General features: G+C 39.0%; 1 protein-coding gene across 4 annotated transcripts in view; it reads left to right on the forward strand.

Annotated features, from left to right (window-relative positions):
- Positions 1-17845, forward strand: part of HECW1 (HECT, C2 and WW domain containing E3 ubiquitin protein ligase 1) — a 236734-nt gene that overhangs the window by 64682 nt on the left and 154207 nt on the right. For all 4 annotated transcript variants that reach the window (XM_046938349.1, XM_015281616.4, XM_015281615.4 and 1 more), the window contains one exon: positions 11341-11665. In XM_046938349.1, coding sequence (XP_046794305.1) covers positions 11377-11665 — 289 coding nt within the window. In that variant the 5' untranslated portion in view covers positions 11341-11376. The remainder of the gene's footprint in view (positions 1-11340; positions 11666-17845) is intronic.

Here is a 17845-nt window from a genome sequence, read left to right on the forward strand (position 1 = left end):
ATGGGATTTTGGTAGAGATTTGGTGATGATGAGATTACAGCTCTGCAGGAAAATAGTTTCATTAATTCTACTGTTGATTTGTTTTTGTTTCTGTGAATGCTCTCCCAGTGAGATCTGAATGTCTTCAATACAAATAATCAGCTTCTAGTTAGAGGTTAGAAAAACAAAGTAGTATCTACTTATCACTAATATTGAGAGCACACCTACTGGAAACTTTAGTATGTGGTCTATTAGCTAATGTATAACAAGTGATAAACTTCCCAAATTTGTGTCTTTTCTGTTCACAAGTCTTCAACAAAAATGAATTTTTACAGTCTTTGAGACCTGCTTACCTGTTCAAAAGCCAAATTTTAATCCCTCTGACATTCCATTTAAATAGCAACTTTTATGTCGAATAGCATCTTGTAGGACAAGAAATGCTATTAATTTTAACAGATCAGCCAAAGACCAAACAGCCCCTAATTGATTTGTGCAAAGAATTGGACACTAGACAATTTTCATGGTACTGGTCAGAATGGAACTGGGTCCTACAGCAAGAAATTCAGTGAGATGTGATTGTTAGTGTGACTGCTATGATGGGCTGTGTGATTGTCAGTCTTTCTTTCAGAACTCAAGTTTATGACCTTCAGAGCTGAATAGTTTTCAAATTTGCCTAATTCCACGGGTTTTTATGAATGCTTCTTAAAATCTAGCTTTTCATTGCATTGCACTGGAAGCTAATCCTCAATGGATTTAGAGCACTTCATTGACAAAGAGGTTGTTACTAGAAAAGTAAATTCAAAAATTTTTGTTCACTTACATTTAAAAGTGCAGTCTTACAAACTCTAATTCTTCTAGGAACCAATGGCATCAAAAATGCTGTTAGCTTTAGCTAAGGGTCCTTATTAAAGTGGAATGAAGATATGGCTTGATGGTTTTTCAGGAACATTCATGTGCTTTTGTCTGTGAGTGAGTAGAATATGACTTTTTTGGTCTCTATCACCAATGTTCTTATCTGAAAACTCTCCTGAGATCTTAAGAACGGAGGACCACAAACCATTTGAATTAGAGTAAAAAGAAAAAATCGAATTAGAACCTGCCACAATAATGTGAACAGACATATGCCTGTACACAAGATTTTGTGATACAGCACATTAATATCTAATCGCTGTGTTAGAGTTGTACCAGCAGCAGAGTAAGGGTGGCTGAAGTTCAGAACTCAACCTCATGGCAGCCCTTGCATTTTCTCATAGTGCATGTCCAGTTTCTCTTGGTGATAGCAGTGGCTGGCATGTAGTTAGGGGCTGTCTTGTAGTGAGTTAGAGGAAAGCAGGGTCCCTGAACACAGCTGCTGTTCCCTCATATAAGATAGTTTTTCAGCCCTTTATGATGACCTCACATTTTCTCTTTGTAAAATTTGAATCTTGTTCTTAGGCTAGAGACTGTAATACTAGAATGACTTACTTCTTCTTGGAATCATTTGCCCCATTTCTTTACTTTCTCATGAATACAATTACAATAACGATTTATTATGATTTATACAATCAAAACATAAGCAACCTTCAATCGAGTTGAAGCATTAAGTGGGAATCTGGCTTGGAAATAAATATCTAGGCTAGTTCCACCTGTCCAGAAGCAGAGAAATCTCACCCTTTAAGCTTTGCTTTGCGGTTTATCAGTAATATTAAAAGTTTTTAATGGAATCAGGATTATTTTTAAGAACAAAGTACTGGATCTGAGGAATTACTAGGCATACATGTATTTTCCTTTAGTGTTCTTCAGTGCAAAACTAAGAGTCTTGATTGGCTCAAAAAGTCTCTTAGAATGCAGTTTTAGTTTTTAAAAAACCTGTAATATCAAGTAAATTAGTCAGAACAGGCTCCCCTGGGCATGGCCATGTCCCCAAGGCTGCTGGAGTTCAAGAAGCACTTGAACAGCACTCTCAGACACAGGATTTGATTCTGTGTTCTGTGTCCTAAAAGGCAATTTTTTGCTCTGCGTGCTTAGTGCATTTTTCAACTGAGTAGGTGGTGGCATGCTTGGTAACATTTGAAGTGCTATACTTAAAACATGAAGTTCTGATAATCCAGTTGTGGAGCTGCCCTTCTAGTTGTGGAACTGTTTGCTGCAGTTGAGAACTATCTGGATGTTGCTTTGTTTTGCAGAGTCACCTTGTTCCACACTGACATCAGGGGGAGTTTTGCCCTTAATTTTATTGGAAGCAACATCAAACACACTCCGTGATGGTATTTCTGCATCTGTCTGGAGATAGCATAACATGGGATCTCTGTGGCCAATTAATTTCCAAATGTCAGGGAATATTCCAGGCTTCATTGAAAGGTGGAAGACGGAGCTGAGGGCGTGCCCAGCAAGCTAGTGTCTGGTTTGTTGTTGTCTGTGGATCAAAGAAGTGTTTGATGGAGCTGTTAATACCCAGCAGCCTTCTCACACCTACTTACCTCTGTCCTGCCTCTCTGCTTTAGGGGATTAAGATGCTGACACTTCAAAACTCTTTCCTCTTAGAAAGAAATGAAGATGGAGATTAGAAGCATGACAGAGTGTAGGGGCAATGAATGAACTGAGATTTAAAATGCCCTCTTTGCTGTGGTGCAGGGAACCTGCAACCATGCTCAGCTGGAAGGAACCATGAATTAAGAGAGTTGCTTGCCTTCCCTCCTGTTTTTTTGTATTCAACCTCCCCACATGGAAACCGGTGTCTGTCTTATGGCTGTATAGCACCTAGTGCCTTATTCACTGTGCCTTCCTGTCTAGGAGTGAGAAAAAGTTGGTAATATTACCGAGTGAGGAAGAGGAGAGATGCTTTGAGAATTACAAGAGAAGAAAGAGAAGAATACAGGAAAGACACAGTCATTCATCTATGGACATGGCAGAGAGGAGTAGGGACCTTGCTGGCAGCCTAAAGACAAAGGAAAAAGGAGGGAATAGCGCAGCGAATAATGCTCAAGATGCATGTAGGGATTTTGCAGCTAATGGCAGTGATGAATACCTTGAGACACGTGTCTCCCTTTGTATTGTGCAGAGTGGGCAGAGAGAGAAGTGTCAGTGGTGGAAATAGTACGTGGTAAGTGCAAGCTTTGCAGGATAAATCCTTCTTCAGTATGTGCCCCCACAAACCTTTGGTGTGCAGAGATTCATGCTTGTGTCTGAAGGGGGGATAATCAATACTACAAACTTACAATATCTTGTTACAAAGCAGCAAAAAGTTGCTTTTTGTTACCTTTTTTTGTGTGTGTGTGAATTTTACAAACAATATGTTGTGCCTAGGATTGATATAATGTATTTGACTTAGTTCTTTTTTTTTTTTCTTTTTTTTTTTTCTCTCTGGTAGCAGTAGGCAATACAGAAGTCACACAAGCTTTTTTTTTTAGTGAACACTTGGAATAGAAGGTATACTATAGCCCTGATGTCAGGGAATGTTGGGATTTTTAGAACTCACACACCATAAGAAGTTAAGGCTTTTTTCAGCAAAAAGTTTTCGGAAGAGTCTTTGGACTCTGTAGAGTTGGGAAATGTGGGGCCACCTGTAAGCAGAGAGATGATTATAGCTGACAGTTCTGGGAAATGTAGTATGTTACTGGATATCCTTCCACAGCTCATATTTACTCTATCACTTCCATCATATTCTCCTAAATTTTGCAGTGCTTCCTTGCAGCTCTTCCTGTAAACCTCAGCTACATTTACTGGTATTACATTTTTGAGGAGATCTGTACAAGCAGTGTTTGTGATATGCTGAGTAATTTTTTTTTTATTATTAGTTCATTTCTTTCTTCCTCCAGAAGTACCATCTTGGTTGCAGTGATTTTATAGTGTTGCCTAGAAAGCCAAACTATTCTTAAATAATCGAGTTTAGTATGTGCTTTTAATCTGCCTAATGATTTTCACCTGCCTAAATGTACTTAGAAGACATATTCTCTGACACTCTCAGGAATGCTTTGCCCATTTATGTCTTTCTTTATAAAATTATAGAGTTCAAAATGTTTATACATAGATCTCACTCTGTCCCATCTGACTTAACCTGGGATCCCACCAGTCACAGACTCTCTGAACAGGTGAAGAGAGGTGGAGCTGGATAATCCTTGAGAAAGCCTTGTCTGATCTCCGTCTTTTCTGGGAGGAGCCCTGTCTCTTGCCTCTGCCTATGCAGAAATTCTTGGGAACTTGCCTCCCTAAATTAGTGTCTTAGGTGTTCAGTTGGAGTTAGATGACTCTTGGCCACTGTGAGTGCTGTTAAAGACAGTGGTGTTTTGCATGGGGGATGTACTGGAAGAAATACAGCTACCGGTTATGAAAGTCCCTCAGGTAAGTGGTCGTTATTGTGTGATGAACCTGAAGCAGGGTGGTTAGGGCTTCTTGTCACTCTCAGTATGAATACCAGTTGCTCATTTCATAGAAAACCAGCAATTTCAGCCTGCATTCCCTGTTCTTACCTCTTCCCTCTTGAACCCCTTTGGAGGAGCTGTATCTGATGGGAATTTGGAAATCCAGCTGTATCTGATGGGAAGAGTGATTGGACTTCAGAAAATCATCTCTTGTGAGACACAGACTCTTTTGGACAGCTCTCTGCTGAGGTTGTGCTTCTTCACTTCAAATAGTGGATCAAACAAACTACCTGGTACTGAATGATGATCATGTGTTTTTTACTTGAAGTGATTATTGTATACAAATATTACCCTTGTGTTTGAAAAGTGTAGTGGCACTTCCCTGCCTTCTGCTGGTGTTTGAAACCAACCCAAAATACAGATTTCCTGTTCTGTGTGTCATAAAGCACCAGCAAAAGCTAGCACTGTGGACTTCAGAGTATTATATAGCATGTGAGCAGGTTCTAATGTTCTTTCTTTCATCTTGTATTGTGAAAGGAACAGTGATGCTGTGCAGTGTTATGGTTTAAAATCACGGTTTAAAATGTTACCATATTGACCCTTTTATTACTTCCTTGCAGTTATCTCTTTGAGTTTTTATATTGAGGCCATACTGTCTAACTGTTGTTGCATACCCAAATATGTCTTTTACAAATGTTGGCAATAATTTCAGATCATTTTTCTCTAATAAGTCTGAGGCTGCTTCTCATTCCTTGCTGTGCCAATTTGCTAACATGATACTGTTTTCAAGCTAACAATTTGAGAGAAATTAATAAATCTTCTTCTTTGCTGCATTCTGTTGCAGAAACTTCCCAGTGCTTTTTGTAGTGAACTATGACTGGGTTATCACTTTGTCTGTATAAACTTGTGGAATGCTATTGTAAATTGCTCCCAGTGAGACAGAAGTAGTTTACAATGTAGAGGCTTGGAGTGATCTCATCAAAAAACAGTGAAATGCTATTTTCACACAGAAGCTTGTTTGGTTATACAGTGCAAATCTTAATTCTTAGAATCATTTAATTGGAAATGCAATATGTGTGCCTTTCAGTATGCTTTCCTGAGTTCACTGGACAGCACTGCTTTTGTACTTCTTCCAGAAAGAGAAGAGAAAAAGCATTGTTAACTTTTTTCCTTTTTCTGAACTCCAGTTTTCTGTCTTCAGTTATATTGCCCTGTAGTTCTACATCTATCTGCTTGTGCCCAGGAGATTGCTTAAGTGCTCTCAGGAAATGTGGACTGCTCTTAATTGTTGGGTGTAGTTACTGGATGCATTCTATAGATGCTAAGAGTACCTCTGGCTCTCTGCTGCCTGATCTTGGTGCAGTGACTAATATGCCTGCATGGAGAATCAATCCCACACACCAGCATTGAACCTTGCCAGTCTGACCTCAGCGCCAGCTCTTTCATTTTGATTCAGATATTCACAATGATTTTCACATCACTGAAGCAGAGTTAAATGGAAGAGGATGCATTAACATAGCAGTAAAGCTAGACTGGAAATGCACAAAGGTCAGGAAATGGAAAAATGAACTACCTATTAATGTCCATTTGACCCACTGCAGATGTATAATGGCTTTGATTTCCGATTTGTGTTTATTTATAGACGTAAATATATATATACAGCATGCCATAGATGTGCAATATTAAGACAAATGTTCTTTGATGTTATTACAGCATGCATCTCTTTGAAATATTTGCAACCTCCTTCATTTCCATCTTCCCAAGAGCAGCAGTTTCATCTGTATGCTCTGTAATACTGTGCAGGAAAAAGGTTTTCATTAGACTTGTGGGAGCCTGTAGCACTGTCATGCTATTAAATGATTCCTTTGGAGCTCTGAGAAATCATTCCTGTGCCTCTCAAGTAAAGGGTCTGATCCTGTAAAGTTCTCTGGGCTGTCCAAATCCTTTTGTTTTGTAGTAGTTTCCAATCTCAGGGTTGATTGTACTGTGCGCTTGGTGATGGGAAATGCCAGTGGTCTGGCATTCGTTCTCAATTTTTTTGCCTTCAAGGAGGGATTTATTCTCAATTTTTTTGCCTTCACACAGCCTTTTTACTCTTCCACACAACAGAGCTGAATTTCCAATCTTGCAGAAGTTGCCTGTAAAAAACTTTCTGTGCAGAAAGCCTTTTTGCTAGGGTCAGCTTGAAGTTAAAGGTCTGCTCTTCCTTATAAAAAAGGAAAAAAAAAGTAGCAGTGCTATTTTTCTGCTTGACTTTCTGGCCTGGTCTTGAGGTGTTGCTCTGTATGTTCACACCTGGGCCACGACCTGAGCTTTAAAATCATTTTTAAAATTGACCACCCAATTGAATCTTTAATACTGATACTACCTTATATTTCTATTATCGCAATATCCACCTTGATACAAGTGATCTTAACTTACTTTAGGAGTTCTGCTATCATAATTTCTTTCTTTCTCCAGCTTGCTCTAATTTTTTGTCTTGACTCCTGTGTCTGTCTTACAAAACACATAGCCTTTTACTTGTAATTTGCAAAGAATATCAGGAGAACCTTCATCTCCAAAGGAGAAACAAGGAAATAGGGAACTGCATGACCAATTTGCCCATGATGTCAGACTTAGCAACAGTCTTGTTAAACTTTCTGACTGGTGAATGTGCTGTGTCCCAGGCTTCCCATTATACAGAATCATCGCACTATTTTTCTCAATACTTTCCCTTGGAATCCTGGTTTCGGGGTTGCTTGCAGACATCTGAATGTCTTCATACCCCTTAGTTAGAGCCCTTTGTCAGCTGACTAATAGCATCTCCTTGTTTCCTGTAGTTTCTTCTTTTGCCGGTACTCCAGTGACCAGCTGTGTTTCAGTCATATGAGTATCTTTTGTATGGACAGTAAAAGACTATCATATCACAATCCTGACCTGCAGAGACAGAGCTGCTGTGTCAAAGCAGTGGTAGCGCATAACTAGACATGAGTCCGAGTAGCTGAAAGGCAGTTCTGAAATTTCTAAAAAGTGAATAGAGCTGGCTCCTTGCAGACCCTGAGATGGGATCTATCTCTGTATTGCTAAGGCATCATATATCCTGGCATAATAATCCCAAATAATAACATTCTCACCTCCTCAGGCAGACAGCATTCTAGTAGCTCTCCAGTAGAAGCTATGTAGCAGCTCTGAATCCTTTGGAGAAATTTGCTGTAAGGATTATTCTGATATCTGGGAGACGGAGTTTTCTGGGGCGGTGAAGGAAAGGCAGCACTTGCAACAGCTCTGCTACGCAGTGCCAAACAGCAGTGGGGCACAGAGAGCTGTGAGTATGAAAGGGAAGTAAACATGGAAGTACATGGAAGTAAAATTTGTGAAGTTTTCACAGTATTTACTGATTATAAGTTTTCTATTCATGCTTTTTTTGAGATCAGTTTTCTTTATAGATCTTGTCTGTCATTTCCTTTGACTGCACCTTTCTTCCTTCCCTTGTTAGGGGTAGTAGTTGTATTTCTGTGAAAGAATAATACCCTAAAATTTGTTTTTAACTGATGTTTGTTGGATGGGGTAAGTAATGTAAATAGGGGGCAGGTTCTGCCCACAGATAATACTCCAAAAATCTCATTTTCAGTAGGATTCAGTGAGATTGCTTAGTTTGGAGAAGAGGAGGCTCAGGGGAGACCTTATTGCTCTCTACAAATACTGGAAAGGAGGTTGTGGTGAGGTGGGGGTCGGCTTCTTATCTGGTGTAACTATTGACAGGCATTGTGAAAAATTTCTTCTCTGAAAGAGTGATCAGGCACTGGAATGGGCTGCCCAGGGAGGTTGTTGAGACACTGTCCCTGGAAGTGTTCAAGAGACCTTTAGATGTTGTACTAAGGGGTATGGTTTAGTGGGGAAATATTGGTGATAGGTGGATGATTAGACTATATGATCTTAGAGGTCTTTTTTAGTCTTAGGTATTCTATGTTGTTATTATGTATGTCCAAGTCAGGAATGTCAAAGGAAAGACCTTTATATCTGTTACTTCAGATGCCGAACACAAAAATAACTGAACACTGCTGATAGAACTGAAACTCCAGTCACTTTGTGCTTCCTGTCATAAATGAGCTCTGACAGAGGAAATAGGCAAGCAGTAGATTGGTCAACAAGGCAATGTTGACACCCTCAGCTTAAAACAAGTTCATACTGGGCATATCATAGGCACAGTGTATCTAAATGTGATAATACAGGTGCTTTTAAGACAAAATCTGAAAGACTGTTCTATTGTGCTGTTGGGTCACCATTTGGCTATTCAGTATTCCTGCTTTATAATTTACATTGTACACTGTATAATAAAAATGAGAATATAGCTGTGTTCATATCATATTGCTTCCACAAGGAACACAGAGAATCTTTCTTTAATTTTTTAAAGCTTTTTTTTTGTGTGTGTGTGTGGTTGGTACTCTGTCACCAGGGCTTTGGGGATGCTTGCGCATTTTACAGACACAGATATTGTTAGAGTTGCTTGGAAAAGCTGCAAAATTGGCAATAATTATTAGTCCTGATCTTTGTTCTACTTATTCATATAGCTGTGCATGTATGGTATTATTTATAATATATGCATGACATCTAGTCCAGATAATTATGTGTCAGTATGTTGTTCTAATTGTGCGACATTTTTTTCAGTTTGGGGATTTTCTTTCTTCTAGATTGTTTATATTGAGTCAGTGCTGCAAATAAGGGAGGCTTGGGTTTCTGGAGACCATAGCCTTTTGAATTGTTCTCAGGTTTTGCTACTTGTACCATTCACATCAATATACAATAAAATGCATTCTTACAGAACTGGAACATATTGATGAATATACCATTTTCATTAAAATGGATTTAAGTCATGTTGAAGCTGAAATAACTAGATGTTTGTTAATTATGATATAATTTGAAGATATGCAGTTAATTAATACTCTACACCATTAACATTCAAAAAATGGAAATATCTGTCACCAGAAATAATATGTCTGCCTTGGAAATGGGTAGCGTTCTGTGAGCAAAGGAAACAGTGTTAGTGATACAGACCAATCCATAAGATAAGGTTTGAAGTTCTTCATGTTGCTATCTCACTGTTATAAAACCAGCAATTACTGTCTCAGCTGCTGTTGTGACAGTGCATGCCTTCTTCACAAAGTGACAGAAACTTCCATGAATTTAAATTACTGCTGAGAGCCCAGTAGTTGTGCATACGCAGAAGTGCTTCTAGTAGTTCTCAGGTTAAAATTTGTTCACAGTAAACATTTTTTTTTTTTTTAATGTAAAGATGGTGTATTTTCTGTTTGCAAAGCATACTCTTTTTTGTACCATGAGGTGAGCTCTCTTTTGCCTTTCAAACATGAATAAGTGTAACTGTTAGTAAAGAAAAAGAAAAGGTAGAACCATGTGCATAACATGCTATTCAGTGTAACATTATGCACTTCGTTTTCTCACAGACTTTCTTCCGTTTCTGTATTTCTCATGTAGCCTTTTACATTGTTCACTTCAATCTTGCCAGCACTCACACTAAGATGTGGCATCCTCGCCTGAGCTATTTTTCTTATAAAACCAGTTTAATGTAGTAAGTGAGGGTTTGGGTCACTGGATTGTGAACACTGTAGGGCAGTTTCTGCAAAGTGACAGCATGTTCTAAGAGTAAAAGTATGCTGGGTAATTTTTTTTCCTGTTTTATCGTATTTCGTGCAATGGAATTCTACGATGTAACAATAGGTCTCTTTAATTATTCTTCAAAAATCTGTATTATTAAAAAAATATATATATTGCTTTTGGGAGCTTATTGTTCTTCTGTACTACCATAGCCTTAGTAAACAGCAAGGTTAAATAACTGCTTGGCTGGACAAAGGGACTATGATTTTTCTTTTGCTTAACTTGTTTGCATTCTAACGGATGGTTTGACTTCTGGTCATGTGAAGAGCGTTTCATAGCATACTGGAAAGTTGTCTGGTTTTGTATCTACCAGAACTTGACAGCATGGTTGGCAACAGATGGGTAATGGAAAGCTAATGAATAATGAAAAGCTGAGTGATTGAAATAGCAGAGCTGCAGGGAGATAAGATGGAAAGCAGGGAAGAGAAGTGGAGAAACAAACAGCACAGAAGCAGTAACCGGTATATTGACCAGTATCAGGACATGTCATTATATCAAATGTAACCTGTCATAATTTAAGCATTCTCCATCCACAACTCACAAGAGCTCTTAACTCATGTACCACCATGCACTTTGTGTGAGTTACTCAGCTTGCCTTGAGGAAGGTGGGTAGATTGGAATTTAAATAATTTTTCGACTGCTAACACAGTGACTACTCTGCAGCAACCTCCTCCATTCCCATTATTTGGCTGGTATGTTCCTAAATCCCTACCAGAGAGGACGGACATTGCATTCACAGTCTACTGAAAAAAAAAAACAAAAAAGAAAAACAAAAAGAAAGAAAGAAGGAGAGAGAAGAAGATAGCATGAGAAGCATCAGCTGTACTGAAAGAGACACTGTAACACTTAGTTTGTATTTACACTTCAGTGAAGGCATCTTTATTTTGATATGAGGGATTAGGGCACGAACTCCTCCAGTCTGAAGCTTGGAGGAGAAGTTCTTGCTTAACTGATCTAAACCAAATAGGCAAATGTAGCGACTGAGCTTTAAAAAAGATTCCTCTACAAATGTAACAAGAATTACTGAGAAGACAACCTGACTCCCAGAGTCAAAAGTAGAAAGCCAATCTCCTGGTGCTAGCAGACTGATAGTCACAATGTCTGTGTCTAAACATGTGCATTAACTTCAAAGAAGCCAGCTGCTATTGCAGGTGGGCTTGGTGGTGTACGGCTTATTTTGCACTTGTTTTCATGGTTAAAGAGTAGAAGTTGGAGTAGCAATATCTGTTTCCTGCTACACCTTTTTTGTGCCTCATATCAGTGCCAAGTGCTCCTCTCTTACTATCTGATGTGCTACTTTCCATAAACTTTGGCATAACTGAAATATGAATCATACTGTAAATACTCCCTTCTCTTTTTTTCTCTACAGAATCTGTACCAAAACAGGTTCCTGGGCCTCGCAGCCATGGCGTCTCCATCTAGGAACTCACAAAATCGGCGCCGGTGCAAAGAGCCACTCAGATACAGCTATAACCCTGACCAGTTTCATAACATGGACATCAGGAACAATTCCCATGAGACAGTCACCATTCCTAGGTCTACCAGTGACACGGACCTTGTCACTTCAGACAGCCGATCTACCCTGATGGTCAGCAGCTCCTACTATTCCATTGGGCACTCACAGGACCTAGTGATATACTGGGATATAAAGGAGGAAGTGGATGCAGGGGACTGGATTGGCATGTATCTCATAGGTAAGTCCCTCTTACACCTTCCCATTTGCTTTTCTTGCTACTTTCATTGGTTGTAAACATTAGAGTATTATGGGCTAATGGTTATAATGAACTAATACAGCTCCACTCAATGTAATCTCAGAGTGGGTTTATATACTACAAGATTTCTTTGGCTCCTGAGTTGCTAGTTGTAACAGAGATATGACAATCCTTTCTAATGACAGTTTCTTGAAATTTCAAGGCTGTTCATTTTTAAAGCCATGAAAAAAATTTTTAAATTTCATGAAAATGCCTCCTGTACAAAGAACACATAGTATTTTCAGGGTTTCCTCTTGCAAGTCCTTGAGTAATCTGTTACATGAGAGATTTTAGAAGTCAAGAATATGAATCATTAAAAAACCCTGTGAAACAGTATGTCTTTTCCTGTATAGTCAAAGGATATTTGTTTATAATAATTATAGACTGAGGCAGTCTGAAGTTCTACCCTACAGGACTTTTTTTTTCTTTCACATTTTGGAATCTGTATTCATCCATTAGCACATTTTTGGCACCTCCATCTGCTCAAAGCCCAGCCCTACATAAGAATAATAAAACATGGTTTTAGTGGACTTTAGCCTAACTGTTTCACTTTGATCTAAGCTAATCATGGGCCCATGAAAACCTAATGAGGTTCAACAAAGCCAAGTGCAGGGTGCTGCACTTGGGTGAGGGCAATCCCAGGAATTTATATAGACTGCGAGAAGAAGTCTTTGAAAGCAGTCCTGAGGAGAAGGGCTTGGAGGTTCTGGTAGATGAGAAGCTGGACATGAGCCAGCAGCATGCACTTTCAGCCTGGACAGCCAACTATATCCTGGGCTGCATTAAAAAAGGGGTGACCAGCAGGGAGAGGGAGGTAATTGTCCCCCTCTACTTGGCTCTTGTGAGGCCCCATCTGGAGTACTGCGTCCAGGCCTGGGGTCCCCAGTACAGAAAGACGCAGAGCTCTTGGAACGGGTCCAGAGGAGGGCCACTAAGATGATCAGAGGGCTGGAGCACCTCTCCTATGAGGAAAGGTTGAGGGAACTGAGCTTGTTTAGCTTGGAGAAGAGAAGGCTCTGGGGAGACCTCATTGTGGCCCTCCAGTACTTGAAGGGAGCATATAAACAGGAGGGGGAACGCCTGTTTACGAGGGTGGATAGTGATCGAGTGACCAAGGGGGAACGGTTTTAAACTGAGACAGGGGAAGTTTAGGTTAGATATTAGGAGGAAGTTTTTCACACAGAGGGTGGTGACACACTGGAACAGGTCGCCCAAGGAGGTTGTGGATGCCCCACCCCTGGGAGGCATTCAATGCCAGGCTGGATGTGGCTCTGGGCAGCCTGATTCACAGCCCACAGCAGGGGGGTTGAAACTCGATGATCACTGTGGTCCTTTCCAACCCAGGCCATTCTATGATTCTTTGTCTCTGTGATCTGTGTTGTGCACTTGCACAGATATCCCAAGTCTGCACTCCTGTTTAGGGAGGAAGTGTTCATGGCTTTTCAGATGTGACTTTCATGATGTAAACTGATACGTAACTACATTTTGAATTAGCAGCCAGCCAGACTGGATCAGGAGAGCCAAAGAAATTATAAGCTCTTCCCAGTCTGCTTGACAGAGGAGTAGTGTTATTACCTTTATTATTACCACTTGTGCGGCAGCAATGCAATGTTATTGCATTGCTTTTGGACAAACGCAGTCACTGAGCTGCTACAGCCCAATCCTTTTTGTGATTGTGAAATTTGAGCTGAAAGGTTAGAATGTAGCAATACTTTTGTATTGCGGTGAGTCATTAGAGCAATATGAACTTATTTTTGTCCTTGAAGTATCAAGCAGCACAGTGTCAATTTTCTATAAATATCACTGCTGGAGCATTAGAGTTATTATTTGTTGTTTGTCTTATGGGAGCTGCTGGTAAGTCCAGTAAGAGGCTATACCAAAAGCAGAATAGAAGGCGATTCCCACCTCAGAGGAGTTTAATCATTCCCTTTGTAGTTTTCTAGGAAATATCTCAAAATAATGTTATATGAGTGTTGGCTTTGAAATGCCTAAAGATAAGTCACCCCTACCACTCCTTTAAATGGTACCCAATAAACTGCAGGCTTCAGAACAAAAACGTTCCGAGTCTGGGGAAATATAGCTAATAAAGAATATTTCCAGAAAAATAAAAATAAGCAAAAATGGTGTAGTGGTGTAGATCATATGTTTTAAAAGATAAACTACAGTGTATTTTGGGATTGTATTTAAAGGTTAAAGGAACATGAAAGAGGAACAAGAGAGTCATCCATTTAGAGAAATTCTGGCTACTTGTGCCACAGTTACTTTTATCAAAAATGAAGATATCCGTTCTTTTCCCCTTCAATCTATTTGCAGATTGTAAGGATGTCCAAACAGGCCTTGCAGAAGCAGGTGAAAGCTGAATTTAGAACTGATTCTTGGAGTTAACTTGCTCGTGCTCTTAGGAAATTGACTAGGCAGCCACTCTCATGTATAACAATGTAAAATATGGTGACTATGTATCTCATGCCAAAAAATATTATTGGTGATGTCTGCCCTGTAAGTGCATGAAAACATTCATACACACCTACCTGATTTTGTTGAAGGGTAATAAGAAAAACTCTTCAGTTGAAAGGAGATCAGTGAATGTTGACTCTGTTAAAATATGGGTCTTATTACTTTAATGCAATTTAAGATTAGCCATGGTAAGATGACAGAAAATGGGACGTTTTAAAAAAAGCCTTTCTGAGTGCTAAAGACATATAGTGCCCTCAGGATTAGGAATTAAATTTCATCCCTGTGAAGCTAGAACTCTGGAGATGGTCTGACTTCCCACTGTAGCATGTATCAGCTCAAAGCTAGACAGTGGAATATCTGAATTCTGTGACAGCTCTCCTGATATTTGCATGTGTTTCCCCTCAAGGGAGATACAGCATTTTGCATATCAGCAGTCTTTCAGAAACATGTCCACATGTAAACAACCAAAAAGAATTCTCTGAGAAATTTGAATGTGAAAACACAGATTTGTTTCTATTTAGAAATCTCTGGAATTTATGAGCTTTCTTTACAAAAAAGCTATGAGTAAAGAAAACAAACATTGAAAAAAAAAGATGAAGCCAAAACAAAGTTATGAATAATTAAGATCTATCATTTAGTAGGTGCTGTGAGATAAATGGAATATTTGCACTTATTTATCTCAGTTTTCCTCTGTTTTCTCTTCTACTATTGCTATTTGCTACAGTATAAAGTCTCTTAGATAAATTAATATAGGCTTCTGGCAGCTCCTTTAAAGAGCTATCTTATAATTAATGCAGTTGCATTTTAGCTGCTACTAGATTTCACATCTGTCATCATCTCTATATCTAATGCAGAGTACCTAGTGAGAAATGTTTAAATCAAACTTTTGGAAGAATTGTTTTTTCCAGTGTCTGTGCACACTGACTTTAGGAATTGTTCAGTACTAATATTACTTATATACAGTAAAGTCCTTTTTCTTTTGACAGTTCCTTGTGGGAATGTAAAAATTTATTAAAGGCTATTTATTACATTTTTCTTCTTTCACAAATCTTGCAGGGTCCAATTTCCTGACTGTATTTGTTTTTTGACAGTCAAATGTATGTAAGTAAACTAGGTCAAATGCCTTGACCTAATTAATGACTGAAGTTTAGCTTTAAAGTAATGTGTTGCTCCTCTGTTTTAGCCTTTGATGTTATTTCTCTCCCAGAAAGGCAAATCGCACCATAACCCAAGAAATCTCATTAACATCATTTAAACATTTATTTAAACATTTTTCAGATTGATTTTAGGCTTGGAGGGCCTTGTGTGCCGGTCTTGCCTACTGAATCAAATAGAAAGAGCCATCTGTTTTTCCTGCAGTTGAGCTTGGATCAGAATTTTTTTGTACAGCTATTTTATCAGACATTCAGTACATATGAACAGTGTCACACATGACCAGCAGAGATTGAAAATGTTATAGAAGTGGTAATGTACATATAAGACTAGGAATTGTGGGTCTCTGCATTACAGCCCTAATTGCTGACTTCATCTCACTCTGTGCATTTACACGCTGCTTGCTTCACCTCTCTACCTGAGATACAGCCATAGCTAAAACAAAGCACTTCACAATGTTTCTGCTTCTAAGCGGTTAATTTTGTTGTTGCTTGAATGTTGTATCCTGGGGTTGCCACCTTTCTGATCCGTTTATAGCTTAATATCTCATAATGCTCTTCTTTGTTACTTCTTGGTGGCTCTGCGCTGGGGCTAGCTGCCTTGGTTTGCTGTGAGCACGTCAGCTAGTTTAGTTTTGTTCGACACCTGCAGTTCTGCTCCCTCTGTAAAACAGCAGTGTGCAGTGGCCACACAGCTTTCACAAACCACAGCACCTTTTATTTCAGGAAGAAAAAGTGTTAGAGGAGCAAACCTGTCATAGCAAACAATAAAATAAATACACAAATTCTGAACAGAGGAGGTAAGAGTTATCATATGCTTTGGCAGGTACCTTACATATGAGTTCTTTGTTTCCACCTGACTTGCACTCCCCTGGCATGGATCTCATGGGAGTGACTTGTCTTTTCAGGCTGAATCACTTTTTTGTATATTGCAGTTCTGTATCTAGTGGACCACTTTGTCCCACAAAGCCAGCATGTGTCGTTTCCAGACCCACTGTGTATGTCACTAACAGTTAGCATTTGATTCAGTTTCACCTCTTATAGATAGATATCAAGGAGCAATTATATTGATAGCAATTATATTGATAGCAATCAAGGAGCTCTGCATATTAACTACATGTACAGCTTCTGATCCATTATCCCTTGTCAGTGCTTCCAAGGTTTGTGTCTGTATTTGTTGTTAACAATGTTAGTATTAAAAAGTTCCTGTAAAAGTAATTGCAATGCCATTGTGGTTTTTGCCACAGTTGTCAAGTCACGATAGTCAGTGGTAAAGAAGCCCATAGGTTGCCAGTTCTTTTCCTTTCTGTATCTTGAATATGTGATAGAATGGTGTATACTATGTGCTGAAAGATTCCCATTTTCCTTTAGTATTTCTACATGAAATGACAGCTGTGGTATTATGAAACTTTCCAGGTGAATTTGCAGAAGAGTCTTCCACTTCAGCTGTCATCTTGAATATCTGGAGAGGGAAATAACACAGGCAAGGAGCATACCAGCTTCAGGCCACTGTGATTTCCATCATCCTTATACCCATGGATAATAATGCTTCTGTGCTCTGAGACCTACACTGCTATATGTACTGCACTAGTAATTAAGACAGTAATGACCGCTCACTAAAACATTTTTGAAGAAATCAGGCAGTAAGGGAATACTGGTGCACCAAAAGTCAGTTTATGGCCTTGGTCCTTGAAAATGCTTGATCCTCGGAGCAAATTCAGACCACTGACTGAATAGACTCAATCACAGCATAAACGGTGGGTTGCACAAATGTAACTCTTGACAAGATAAAGCTTAATCCAAAAAGAGTTGTTCTGAGCAGGTTGTCAAACTAACCATGTGCTTTTTGAAGGTTCAGCATGTGTATGTCATATTATTTTTCTAAACCAAATTAAATCATTCTTCTCACCCCTTAGTGTTTGTAACGCCTAAATGCGCTGTTCATAATATTTGAATATCCTCATAGTCCTTCATGACTACTGTAATGACTACATTTAGCTTTCTTTATCTTTTCTCATCCATCGATCTCACCAGCCCTGAAGACATTTCTTTCCTCACTGCATTTCTACTTTATAATAAGCTTATAATTGAATGCCATTTTTCAGATAAAATCACTCCAGATTCTCAAGAGATTCTTTACAACATGGTACTTCAGTGTACCTGTCTGAGTTATGTGGAGCTTTTCCTTTTTTTTTTTTTTTTGCTGCTGTATCAGATCGCAATCTCCAATTCAATTTGCTGTCTGCTGTTATGTCTTTCAACATTGCTATAAGTCCATTTTTTAAGTACTGAAAATTATTTCTCCCATTATTTAATGAACATTGTTACCCTGGACTAGTGCGATTCTTGTTTGCATTTTAGATCTTCCTATCTCTCTTTATGTCATGTCTTTATATTGTTTTGGCCCTGTAACATCCCTTATTTTATTATCCTTAAACAATTTCATGGGTTCACTGTTTTCTCCTAATCCACATTTTCCTAATTGTACTGGCAAGGCTTCCACTGACTGCAAGAACTT

This window comes from Gallus gallus, chromosome 2 (assembly GCF_016699485.2).
Source record: "Gallus gallus isolate bGalGal1 chromosome 2, bGalGal1.mat.broiler.GRCg7b, whole genome shotgun sequence".
NCBI lineage: Eukaryota > Metazoa > Chordata > Aves > Galliformes > Phasianidae > Gallus > Gallus gallus.